This window comes from Ictalurus punctatus, chromosome 2 (genome assembly GCF_001660625.3).
Source record: "Ictalurus punctatus breed USDA103 chromosome 2, Coco_2.0, whole genome shotgun sequence".
Classification (NCBI taxonomy): Eukaryota; Metazoa; Chordata; class Actinopteri; order Siluriformes; family Ictaluridae; genus Ictalurus; species Ictalurus punctatus.
In genome coordinates this window covers 32,385,783-32,399,328 of record NC_030417.2, presented here as the reverse complement: position 1 = coordinate 32,399,328, position 13,546 = coordinate 32,385,783, and the positions used below count along the sequence as shown (strand labels likewise).

General features: G+C 38.1%; 1 protein-coding gene across 1 annotated transcript; it reads right to left on the bottom strand.

Annotated features, from left to right (window-relative positions):
* Positions 1 to 4,001: 4,001 nt before the first annotated feature.
* phb (prohibitin) lies at positions 4,002 to 9,339 on the bottom strand. Its single transcript, XM_017460652.3, has 7 exons — positions 9,249 to 9,339; positions 8,435 to 8,539; positions 6,135 to 6,296; positions 5,593 to 5,735; positions 5,390 to 5,506; positions 5,188 to 5,283; positions 4,002 to 4,918 (listed from the first exon to the last, which is right to left on the bottom strand). The coding sequence occupies exons 2-7, from the start codon at positions 8,517 to 8,519 to the stop codon at positions 4,706 to 4,708; spliced, it is 816 nt and encodes a 271-aa protein (XP_017316141.1). The 5' UTR covers positions 8,520 to 8,539; positions 9,249 to 9,339; the 3' UTR covers positions 4,002 to 4,705.
* Positions 9,340 to 13,546: the final 4,207 nt, after the last annotated feature.

The following is a 13,546-nucleotide window of genomic DNA, read 5'->3' as shown; positions in this document are numbered from 1 at the left end:
TCTAAATACCAGGTGTAGAAACACAGAAATTTCCATATACCAAGAGGGATAGCCTACAATTTTCTAGCAGTCATTATCAATTAAAACAATGAAAATGGGCTGAAAAATAAAGGCACAAAATTAAGACATTATGGTGACAGAAGGCAGATTTAATAACCCCTTTTCCCCATAAGTTTATCCAAGTGCTGGGGTGGTACAGTTGGTAACTAAGAAGACAAGGACAAATTCTGACTTAAGTAACTACTTATACAAAACAAAGAGACAACTGTCTGAAGAAGCAAGTCTTTAGACCTCTGTGGATGGAATGGGGGACTGAGTTGGCAAGCGGGTGTCAAGTTTTGAACAAAGATAATGTGGTATAAAGACCATTGACTATTCTGAATGCTCTGTATAAAGGTAGATCAAAAGGAGACAGAAAGTCATAGATATTTCACCAAAAGCTCTGCAGTTTGTGTATTATATGTTACATCATATTCTTAAGATGAAGTGAAAACCGAGACAGAACACTGCACTAGGATAGCATGGGCTCAGTAAACGTGCTTAACATATGTAAGTGGATAATCTCACCTGAATACTGTAATCGTGTACCTAAGAAATGTGGCTGTAATTATTAAGACTATGATGCTCAAAGTGAACATCTTGTCAACACACTTAGCAGTACTTGACTCTACAGTATACCGTTAAATAGAAGTGAATGTTTTAAAAATAATCACACTATCTGGTGTTGGGGGGCACAGTGGCTTAGTGGTTAGCACATTTTCCTCGCACCTTTGGGGTTGGGGGTTCGAATTCCATCTCTGCCCTGTTTGCGTGGAGTTTGCATGTTCTCCCAGTGCTTCAGGGGTTTCCTTTGGGTACTCCGGTTTCCACCCCTAATCTGAATGGCATTTCCAAATTGGCAGTTCAAAATTGTTAGTAGTGTGTGAATGTGTGTGATTGTGCCCTATGATAGGTTGGGACCCCGTCCAGAGTGTCCCCTGCCTTGTGCCCTGAGTTCCCTGGTATAGGCTCCAGGCTTGTGACCATATGTAGGATAAGTGGTAGCGAAAATGGATGGACGGATTATCCAGTATGAGGATGGGTTCACTTTTGAGTCTGGATCCTCTCAAGGTTTTTTCCTCATATCATCTCAGGGAGTTTCTCATTGCCACCATCACCTCTGGTTTCCTTTTCAAGGATCTCAAACTAAATCTACATCCAGATTTTTGTAAAGCTGCCTTGTGACAATGTTTATGGTTGAAAGTGCTATTCAAATAAAACTGAATTGAAGTTGTATGAAGAAACTGTTTTATGTGAAACACACTCGTTCAAAATGAGAAAGCTGCTTCTAATATATTGGCATCACAATATAAAAAGGATAATAATTAACAATCTATTCCAGATTTGTACCTGTATCTGTAGAAAATTAGTTGGCTTCACGAAAATATATGATGGATGAATATCTATGGAAGCATGCTAATGATAACTACAGTAAAATACAATATGGGATGCCTCAAACTTTAGCTAGTATTAAATTAGTGTCTAGGAAAAGACAGGAATCAGTTTTTTTTGAAAGGCTTAGATGTGAGATTGTGTAACAGATGGATGATCAGGCCATCTAGTGGACAATGTTCAATAAAAATACACAAGTGTACACAGCGAGCTAAACACAGGTCAAGGGTAAAGTGCAACATTACATGGATGAACAATTTTGGTAAATAACGTGCCATTTGGAAAACAATGGGTGGAAACCCCTAACCTGGTGCATTAAGCTGTAAATATTTCCCTTATAGTAAGGTAAAGTGGGTTAAAATGGCTTCCCCCATGTAGCTTTAATAGTAATTACTATGTTAATTGTTTATGTTGTTGCTATTAGACAGCTACGTTTTAGCTCAGTGAAATTGTCAGGTTATTTCAACAATGAAGTAATTTTTAGGTAGAACATTTTCCTTCAAATTTTAAGTAAAAGTAAATATTTAAGACTGATATGCTTTAGGAAGTAGAATTAATTCATTTAAGGAGGAGTATTATAATATTTATAAACCTTCTGAAACTTGTGGGGCAAAATGGCAACAGGTCAAAGGACCATTTATTAGCCTTTTAAGTAACATAAATACAGACTGCAAAATATTGACAGCAATTTATTGTTATGTGGCGATAACCACCAAACCATGTGGCTAAATAAAAATACATTTTCTCAGGCAAGCCCCACTTGTAAATGCTAGCTACCATCAGGCACATAAATACTCAAACATTTGGACGGTGAAATAATGAACATGACCTCAAAGTGCAAGCTTCAGCTTTAATTTGAAGGGATTTACATCCAAATGGGGTCTAGGAACTTTTTATATGTGGTCCCCCCCTTTTAAGGAACCAAAAGTAATCGGACAGTTGGCTGCTCGGCTGTTCCATGGACAGGTGTGTATATATCTACAGTTGATGTACGGCATTTGCATTTGAAATATGTTGCTGTTAACTCTCAATATGAAGTCCAAAGAGCTGTCACTGCCAGTGAAGCAAGCCATCATTAGGCTGAAAAAAATCAGAGTTATAGCAAAATATAATGTGTCAAACTATTCTGGACCTTCTTAAAAAAAAAAGAACGCATTAGTGAGCTCAGGAATATCAGAAGACCACAGAAAACAACTGTGGTGAATTCTGTAGTGAAAACAACTGCAAGAAGAATTATTTCATTGGTAAAGGAAAAACCCCTTCAGCAACAGTTGGTCAGATCAAGAACACACACCAGGAAGTAGGTATATCACTGTCAAAGTCAAAAATCAACAGAAGACTTCACCAGAGTATGGTTTCGGACTGCAGGCAGTTACGGACCGCAAAAGATTTGCAACCAAGTGTTAAAAATGACAATTGAATTGATATGATTGATAGTTTATCAAATTACTTTTGGCTACAAAAAAAAGTGTTGTAGTTCCCACATTGTTCATCTGATTTGGATGTAAATACCCACAAATTAATGTCTGGGGTTGGCATTACATAATTTCATTACTATTTAATTATTGATAACACAATAACATTGTCAAGTTCCAACTATTTATGGATCTGACTGTATTTGGGTAAATTTGTTGCTTGATAGCAAACAGTTAAGTTGATGTTGATGTATTACAGTCTAAGGAAGATTTACAGAGCCTAGGTTTTCCAGTTCTTATACTCTCTATTTACTAAGGTTTATATCATTATTAGAATTATTAATTTAAATGTGTAGAATTAATAAAATAAGGCAAAACTACCATAGTGATTTAGGTGGGCAGCACGTTGGCTGCTACATCACAACTCCAAAGTCTCCAGTTTGATCCTGAACTTGGGTTAATCTCTGAAAGGAGTTTCACATGTCACTGTGTCCATGTGGGTTCTCTGGTTTCCTCCCAATGTGTGCATGGTGCCCTACAATCAACTGGTGTCCTATTCAAGGTGTATTCCCACCTCATGCCCAGTGTTCCGAAGATAGGCTCTGGACTAAAGTGTTTACTGAAAATTAATGAATAAATATTTCTGAAGGCATTTTTCTCATGGTAAAACAATAAAATTTAATGGTAAAATTTTAATACCAGCATAAATTTTTGCATCTATTTGCTTTTTTTGTGATGGAAACTTCTGATGTTATTCAACCATTTAGTTTTTGGGAAGAAATTAATATTTTCCTTGTTATATAGGTGGAACTTCCCCACCAGATAAAAAGAAAAGAGCTAACAAATTAGCTAATCACAAGTGTCAAACAAGATGGGGGGATGTTTTAGAACAGAATTTTTATTTATTTATGAACAACTATTTTCTGATCAAGAATCATACCTGGTTTGTAAACACCTTAATCTCATTTGGGAAAAAGCTCATCTGTTTAATCTTAAACTATCGCTTAAGAACAATAGTGTTCCTTAATCCATTTTCCTCCAAACTGTCACATACATTCAGAATTTGCCAAATCCATGATATTGATTATGGAATTAAAGCATGAACATATTTTATCTGATGTGTATTCAATTAAAGAATGCAGACATTATAACCGGTGACTGTTGATCCTTACCGAGCCTAGGAACCAAAGCTCGTTTGCAGTTTATTCAGATTCAAACTGACAGCTTCATTACATTTCAGTAGAAATATTTTCAATTTACCAATTTGTGACTTCTGGAACACGTGTGCTTTCTGCCACACAATTAGAAAAACAATACAGAAAAAACAAACCAGTCAGGCTAACAGGGATAAAGAGTGAGACTTGCACATGAACTGATTTCACCAACTATTAACTAGCTTTGACTTCTCCAATTTCTTATTCTTGAAGATTCCAGGGCTGTCTTGAGGATGTTTGTCTCAATCAGACTGCTTTAGCCATTAATACATAAACATGTTACGTTACATTTCACAAAACACAAACACACACACTGCAGAGCTGGTGCATTCCCGATCCACACCCTGACTCCATTTCACTGGTGGAAAATCTCCAGTCCATAACTTCAGCCATAGAGAGAGTGAGCGAGCGAGCGAGCGAGCGAGAGAGAGAGAGAGAGAGAGAGAGAGAGCGCGAGAGAGAGAGAGAGAGAGAGAGACAGTGAGATTAATAAAACAGAGGGGAGAGCTGGCCATCTCTGAATAGGTCGCGTGTAGGCTCTTCAGCTGCTGCTCTTTCTCCCTGCCATGCCTCTTTCATCAAGTTTTCCTGGAAGGGGAAGTGCACTGAAGTGTGTGGGTTTGTGTTTGTTTGTGTGTATGTGCCTCACTGGGGCAGTTGCAGCAGTGTGCCCTGACCCGGGGGGAGGTAGGTGACGTTGCGTGATCGGCTGAGTTGGAAGGCGATGTCCTCGGCTGCCTCCAGCTTCCTCAGCTCCACCAGGCCGTCTCCTGCCACGGCCAGAGAGTTGGCGATGAGTAGCGCAGCCTGAGAATCACCTTCTGCTGAGATGATGGCCGCCTGCTTCTGTTGCTCTGCCTACACACACACACACACACACACACACAAGCACCATTGGAACTCAAACACATTTGAAGTTTTCCTTCACTTAAACTACCATCTGGAGGATAAAACAATGCTAACGAGATTGCAGGACTGAAAGGCAGCTGCTTTTACTAACGTCATAGAAACAGGTGTCTTAGGTTGGTGGAAAATTAAAGGACCTTGAGTACTACTGGCTCTTGTTTGAGCTGGTTTACGTTTTTGAGTGTTCAGCGAAAACAGTATACGTTTACTATTTCACTTACTTTCTCGACAATGAACCTCGCTCTTTCAGCTTCCTGTTGGGCCACCTGCTTCATTTCCACAGCCTCTGTGAACTCTTTACCAAACGTCAGATGTGTCTGCAGAGACGGAGGAAAAGTTACGACATCTTCGGTATAGAAAGCATGTTGTGCATAGAAAAAACCTAATTAAATCAACGAGACAAGGAAGAGGAGAGGGAGTTACCAGTGAGACATCGTCGAGGATCAGGCCGAAGGTGGACGCTCTCTCAGTCAGATCTTCACTGACCTGCTTGGACACGAGCTCTCTCTGTGTAATAAGTTCTCCTGCATCGAACCTGGCCTAAACACACACACCCCCTAATTGGTTAAGTCTACACATTACCATCATATACGTATACATTTTTCTATACATGTAATGTTACTCACCACTACAGCCTTCAGCACTTCAGTGGTGATGGAAGGAAGCACTCTTTCATCATAGTCCTCACCAATGCTCATGAAGATCCTCGGTAGCTGACCTGCTAGAGGCCTGAACAATATTCTCAGAGTGATGTTCACATTCTGCAGATCTGACAAACAGAAAGGGGGATATAATAGAGTGAGTGTTTTAGATTTAAAACAATATTATAGACCCAGTGAACACCATTATTCTACCAACCTCCATATTTTTCCTTCACACACACACACACACACAAAACTAAACAGAGTCACAGCCACATACCCAGAGACACATGCACACTAGTCCCTGAGCCAGTCTCAGATTTACAGTTATGATTACACAATTTTGCAGTTCCATGAAACAAGATCACTGATCAGTCTTAAAACAGATCCTAACATTCTTAACTACCAGAAAGTAAAGAGTTAAAAACAAACTAGTTGACTTCTTTTTCACTGGAATGACAAGACCATGACCAGATTACTTCAGGTCAAGACCGTGACAGTCAGTTTCGCTTTCCGACAGCACTTACCTTTGCTTCCAGTGACGACAGGAACGTTGCGTGGTCGGGACCTGCAGTCAAAGATGATGGGTTTCTGGACCCAAGGAATCAGGAAGTGTGTTCCTTCTCCAACCACGATGTCCTGAACTCCTCTAAACCGGTCAAAGATGACTGCCTTGTGTCCAGCATCAACTGCAGCACAGACACCAAGCACAGATACAGCTTTGAACAACAGATCTTTAAAATTAAAATGATCAAGAAATCAAGAAGCTGCAGGGTATTCTAAGCGAACGACCCAAAGTATGAAGTTGTTCCTATAAACTGACAACCTCTGAAAGGTTTTAAATTAGGAAAGTTTTTACAAAGTAATACTGTAACTCATTAGTGGTACTGAAAGATTTGCCATTTATGACTTTTTATTATTTATGCACTAATGTTGCAAGAGCTCTCTTCCCCTCTAGGAGCAGGGTTACAATTTCATATGGAGGAACATTATTCATAGGAGAAACATCAGCAAATACAGACAGGAGTGATGATGTGGTTGCATTTAAGCCAAGTGGATAACCCAGAAATGGCTGTCAAAAGCAAAATAATATTAGGAATGGAGATATTATAAGGAACACAGCCAAACACTGGTTGACATAGCACAATTCTAAAAATCCAGAAATGCTTTGGTCACAGTTCTCCTTCTCCTACAGCTCCATCCACCTCGTCTACAGCATGTCTGCAGGTTAATAAATTCCCTGCCGATAAAATTTTGTAACGAATGCTGCAGACCAGTCATGAAAGCATAGTTTTTTTTGTATAGTACTTTTTTCATCCAATTTAGAGAAAATGCAGTATATTGTGATACATCTTTTCTAGGTATGAAAATGTCCAGATCATGATAGAAGGTTTTGTCCATATGGTCAAGCCTTACTCCCAATAAGATCTTGGTCAAATTACACAACAGATCGAACAATATCATGTTCTTCATGTCAGACTATAAGATTGTAACAATAGACCTGCGATTAAGAAATTTATTACATTTTGCTCACATTGTCAGTCAGTGGGGTCTGGGCTTGTGCAGAAAACAGGGTCGCATAAACAAACATTCTTCAGAGTGACCTTGAAGGACTAAGGATATTATTCCTGTCCGTTAGTATTTATTTGTTTCCATTGGCATTACTGTATTTGTAGCTTTCCTGTGAGCCTTCCTGCAATCGGTGGCTTTTAGATGGGCATTGTAGGCGGCTCTCTTTGGTCGCAAAGGCACTAAGTCGGACCGCCAATCTCAACTCACGAACAAAAAATTGTTTTACGATGTGCAATTTTGCCAATAAAATTGTACAGTGAACCAAAAAACCTATATTTGCGTCTGTTGTGGTTCTAGTATGAACCAAGGACCACGCTGAAATAAAGATGAAGATATATAATATAATATGGTCTGCACTTATATAGCGCTTTTATCCAAAGCGCTTTACACTGTGTCTCATTCACCCATTCACACACACACATCAATGGTAGCAGAGCTGCCATGCAAGGCGACAACTTGCCATCGGGAGCAACTTGGGGTTTAGTGTCTTGCCCAAGGACACTTCGGCATGTGGAGTCATGTAAGCCAGGAATCGAACCCCCAACCCTACGATTAATGGACAACCCGCTCTACCACCTGAGACACAGCTGCCCCATATATAATAATATATTATATGATATTATATCACACACAGTATTGTGGTGTAGAGCAAAGAGGCCTTAAAAATAATTTAATTAAAAGTTTCTACACAAATAAAATATTATAAATAGCAGTTAACAGTAATAAAAGAAAGTCAGTATTTGTTGTGATGACCCTATGGTTTAAAAAATAGTAGTGCAAGTACAATTTGTGCAGTTTTACACACACACACACACACACACACACACACACACACACACACACACATATATATATATATAAACAAACAAGCTGGTAAGTGTTATTGCAGAACCAACTTTGCCCTGTTCTTTTTGAGACCTTGACTGTCGCACTTGCTTCATATTTTTGCAGCAAAACCCAGCAGCCTTCATTATGTTTCTTTTTGTCTGAAAAGTCTCTCTTACATAAAATATTGCTTTCTTTATCGACATACAAACATCTTTCCGTAGCATTTAATTGTGTGCTGGAAATCTAAAATGATTTACTGACTCGATAATGTAGAAATCATAAAATAAACATCTATAACAAACCTTGTACTTAAAAAACAAAAAAAACCCCACAAAACAGTGCCTAAGATTTTTGCACAGTATCAATAATGTTATTTATATGATATATATTTATAATGCACGGTATTTCAACCCCTTGACCTCCTTACCATTGTAGAGGGCAGAGTTAACCACGCCTCCTCCGATGGCCAAGGCCAATCCCAACTTCCCAATGGATTCGAACAGCTTCGCCATGGCAACACTGTGTCAGGGTCCTGTAAAGAATGACAAGCTTTTATTTTCCCCTACATATTTATACAGTTTAATAAGAATGGGGGAAGACTGCTGAATATTCAGAAAGAAAAGTATAATCAGACCGAGAAGTTAATCACTCTGCTAGAAGCATATACAAGTATCTCTCTCTATGAGATAGTTTTATAATGAAGCTGAATAGCAGAGAGAGAGAGAGAGAGAGAGAGAGAGAGAGAGAGAGAGAGAGAGAGTGTGTGAGTGAGTGAGTGAGTGAGTGTGTGTGTGTGTGAGTGTGTGAGAGAGAGAGTTTATAAACCATGACTGCTGTAAATGAAGATGAAATATGGGTTTGTGGAATAAAACGTGAGCACCATTAAGAGGCCTATTCTACTAAAATGAAAGCACAAATTTATTATTCGTGCAACAAACTAAAGCTGCACAATAATACAACTGGTAATTTCTGTAATTAGTTTTAATAATGATGACAATTGCTATTCTAAACTTCAATTAAGCCTTCTGACGCAAGCTAGCGTGACATGTAACTAGCCGAACTTGCAGTGTTAGCTAACATTACATCTACCTTTCAGAACATTAAAACCCCATCTAAACCTATGATTCCTGAGAGCAGAGCTTATTAATATTACTATATCCGACATGCAGTGAAGAAAATAATTAATAAACTTTGAAGTAAGCACGAAAAGAATTCAGTTCTAACACAACGTGATAACTCACCAGGTTTCTGACGGTTCACTATGACCTCCACCGGAGCCGACGTAGGAAACACATGAACGCGTGGGCTTTGTGCGCATGCGCAAGACTTTTGAATAACAACCATTCTGATTGGATACTGCGCAGCTTGACGTATGAGTATGGAGGTAAGTTATTGGTTCACCTGAACGCGGGCGGTTATTCTAGATAGTGTAGTTTCAATGCTTCGTTTGACTTCCAATGCATTGTAAATAAACGGTGAAATAAAAGTAATATGATCAAGAATATATACTGCACAGTATTGTGTAAAATATAATGATGGTAAAACGAAGCTTTCTTGTCAATTGATTCGAAAAAGAGGAGTAAGACATTTACTGGAAGCTGTTTAGTTCAGTGCACGCTAGTGGCATCTGCTGGTCAAAAGGGAGAAGTGCACATAGTAACTACTGCGTGCTTATGCTGCCTTCAAGTGCTCAAGATAGTTCGTGCGTTTCTCAGTGAGTTTGGTCCAACTAATTAAAAATAATCTAAAAATTTAGCGAGGGAAACGTAATACATTCTGCTTTGCTTCTAGGTGGCATTGATTTCTTAGATATTAAATGCATTAACAAACATATTCACAAGATTTTTCAAATGAAAAGGAAGGTTACACCAAGGGGTACATTTTACTGGGGATCCTTCGTGATGATATCTGAGTAAGGGCCTGGCTTTTTCCAAGCAAGTTTTGTGTATCTAATAAGGTTAAGGAAGTCTACTTCAAAATTACGCATATAATCTACCCTGTTAATTCTTCTATTTCTAAATATTCTGAAACTGAAATATTCTGTTGAGTCTGAAATATCAATATTTTATATTGAGTTCTACAGAAGTTAATCACTTTATTGTTCTCAAAGATATTTATTTTTTTAAAATGATGAAAACCCTGATCACTTCTCTTAAATATGCTGCCAACCTTATTTTGTTCTTTTCTTCTGTTCATGTATATGTGTATCCATGTGTTTGTTCACGTGTTATTGTATCATATTCGAGATAAGAATGTGATCTCCCTGTTAATGTATTTATTTATATGTTCTGCAAAAAAATGTGTAGTCTGTGTGTATGAGTTAGGAGTTTGTGATTAAGATGTGGTCTGTTCTTCAGTTTTCCAAAATCGGAGCCTCCTACTTCCTACATTAGCAAATTCAGCTGTCTGAATGAATACTCACTGTAAGTTGTCTACAAAAACCTGAAATTAAAGAGTTGTTGGTTAGTGCTTCATTTATTTTAAACGGCATAGAACATCTATGAATTATCTGCACTGGACACAATGCGGCAACTGTAACTCATCTGTGGATAATATCTGTGGACAACTATCTCATCTGTAGATAATATTTAATCTGTGGGTACCTATCTCATCTGTGGACAACTATCTCATCTGTAGATAATACCTCATCTGTGAACAATTATCTCATCTGTGGACAACTATCTCATCTGTGAATAACTATCTCATCTGTAGATAATATTTAATCTGTGGACAACTATCTCATATGTGAATAACTATCTCACCTGTAGATAATATTTAATCTGTGGGTACCTATCTCATCTGTGGACAACTATCTCATCTGTAGATAATACCTCATCTGTGGACAATTATCTCATCTGTGGACAACTATCTCATCTTTAGATAATACCTCATCTTAGTGTACCTATCTCATCTGTGGACAACTATCTCATCTTTAGATAATACCTCATCTTTGAGTACCTATCTCATCTGTGGCCAACTATCTTATCTATAGATAATACCTCATCTTTGAGTACCTATCTCATCTGTGGACAACTATCTCATCTGTAGATAATACCTCATCTGTGGACAATTATCTTATCTGTGGACAAATATCTCATCTGTAGATAATACCTCATCTGTGGACAATTATCTCATCTGTGGACAACTATCTCATCTGTAGATAATACCTCATCTGGGGCCAACTATCTCATCTGTAGAAAGTATTTAATCTGTTAGTACCTATCTCATCTGTGGACAGTTATCTCATCTGTGGACAATTATCTCATCTGTAGATAATATTTCATCTGTGCGTACCTATCTCATCTGTGGACAACTATCTCATCTGTAGATAATACCTCATCTGTGAGTACTTCTCATCTCTGGACAACTATCTCATCTTTTGATACCTATCTCATCTGTGGATAATATCTAATCAGTGGACAACGATCTCATCTGTGGATAATACCTTACACATAACCATTACACTGTATAGAACTGCAACACAAAATACTTTACTTCCTGCACCTTAGTATAGCTATAGATGTACAGTGGATCCGGAAAGTATTCACAGCGCTTCACTTTTTCCACATTTTGTTATGTTACAGCCTTATTTCAATATGGATTAAATTCAATATTTTCCTCAAAATTCTACAAACAATACCCCATAATGACAACATGAAAGGAGTTTGTATGAAATCTTTGCAAATTAATTAAAAATAAAAAACAAAAAAAAGCACATGTACATAAGTATTCACAGCCTTTGCTCAATACTTTGTTGCAGCACCTTTGGCACCAATTACAGCCTCAAGTCTTTTTGAGAATGATGTGACAAGCTTGGCACACCTATTTTTGGGCAGTTTCTCCCATTCTTCTTTGCAGGACCTCTCAAGTTCCATCAGATTGGATGGGGAGCATCGGTGCACAGCTATTTTCAGATCTCTCCAGGGATGTTCAATCGGGTTCAAGCAACTTTAAAGCATCTCTAGGAGTAGGAGTAAAGTTTAAACTGGAGTTTTTGAATATTTATGTGCTAAAACCTTCCTTGATTATGCAGATGATAATAAATGGACAGAACAAGTTCAGCCTGTGTGAACACCCTTCAAATCATTAAAAGGGGATCTCTCAGTACGTTTACATGGACAACAATATTCTGATATTAACACGAGTAAGACAATACTCTGATTAAGAAACTGCCATGTAAAACAGCGATTTCTGATGACCTTAATCCAGATAAAGTCATGCTCAAAGTAAACACAAATCGAATTAAGACGTGTGGAGTACTCCTGTTTTAATCGCATTATCGAAGTGCATTACAGACATGTACACACCTTAATCACACTATTAACGCCGTGTGAGAGTTTTAACCGCATTTTGTGTCAGAACATATACACAAAAATTTTCTTTCCATCCGGCGTCATCAAATTTCATTAAAACAACTCTTTCCCACCAGTCCCTACTTCGTACTCTCATCCAGTAACTCAGAGTTTGTCGCGGTGGCACAAATGAAATGTTGCCGAATGAAAGCACAGAGGAGGCATGTTTCTGGAGAATTTGTATCTGCCAATGTCTATTTGCACGTATAGCATGGCTAATAATTAACTGCACTTGAAGCTTTCGTAAAATTAAAAATGAAACATCCAAAACTGTATATGGCACCATAATGAAAATGTACTGTATGTCTATACATGATATTCTGGAGGGAACGTCGGATGATGTGACGTGGGGACGTAATGACGTGTGCCGTTAATCGATCTATGTTCTATAACATGTAAAACGTGAACATGAAAGGAGTATTCTAAAAGCGACTCATGTAAACACCTTAATCACAATATTGTCTTACTCAGAATAAGCTCAATATTTAGATTACTGCTGTCCATGTAAACGTAGTCAGTGTTGAAAACCTTTTAATGTGGTTTGTTAGACATGTTAGACATAAACGGATAGGTGTACTGTATGAATGATTTTCATCATGGTTTAGGCTGCTATCTGTATAAGCGATATTTCTTAAACAAAGCAGGTCAGGGGCACACGTGCAAAAATGGACAAAAGAGTCGGTACAGTTCAGTGATTCGTTTAAAATGATTCACCTATTGTACTTCAGTCATTTAAACGAAGGCGCTTCAATCACACTTTATAAAGTCAGCACTAGATCAGTATTCAGCAACTGGAGAGTACTCAAGCTGAGAAATGACTCAAAATACAGTGGCATGTTATTCCCTTCTATCAGAAAACATCTTTCTGTGGTTCTGTGTGTGCGTGTGCTATACGCCTATGTGTGTGTGTGTCTGTGTGTATGACTGTGCGTGTGTTGTACACGCATATACATACATAAACACATATATTTGTATGTGTGTGTCTGTGTGCTTGTGTTGTACGCGCATATACATAAATAAATACATATGTTTGTGTTGTGTGTGTGTGTGTGTGTGTGTGTGTTTGTGTGTGTACATCACATGCGACGGAATCGGAACGGAATTTAGAACGGAATTTAGAACGGAATTTAGAATGGAATTTAGAACGTTCCATTCGCACCGTAAACTATCTATTGATTTTTTAAGCT

What these genes read in the sequence shown, in the direction of transcription:
- phb (XM_017460652.3), bottom strand. Translation starts at nt 8,519, where the DNA reads ATGGCGAAGCTGTTCGAATCCATTGGGAAGTTGGGATTGGCCTTGGCC. An exon ending in TCCTCGACGATGTCTCACTG is followed by an intron (nt 5,284 to 5,389) that starts GTAACTCCCTCT and finishes CCGTCTCTGCAG; the next exon opens with ACACATCTGACGTTTGGTAA. An exon ending in CGAGGTTCATTGTCGAGAAA is followed by an intron (nt 4,919 to 5,187) that starts GTAAGTGAAATA and finishes GTGTGTGTGTAG; the next exon opens with GCAGAGCAACAGAAGCAGGC.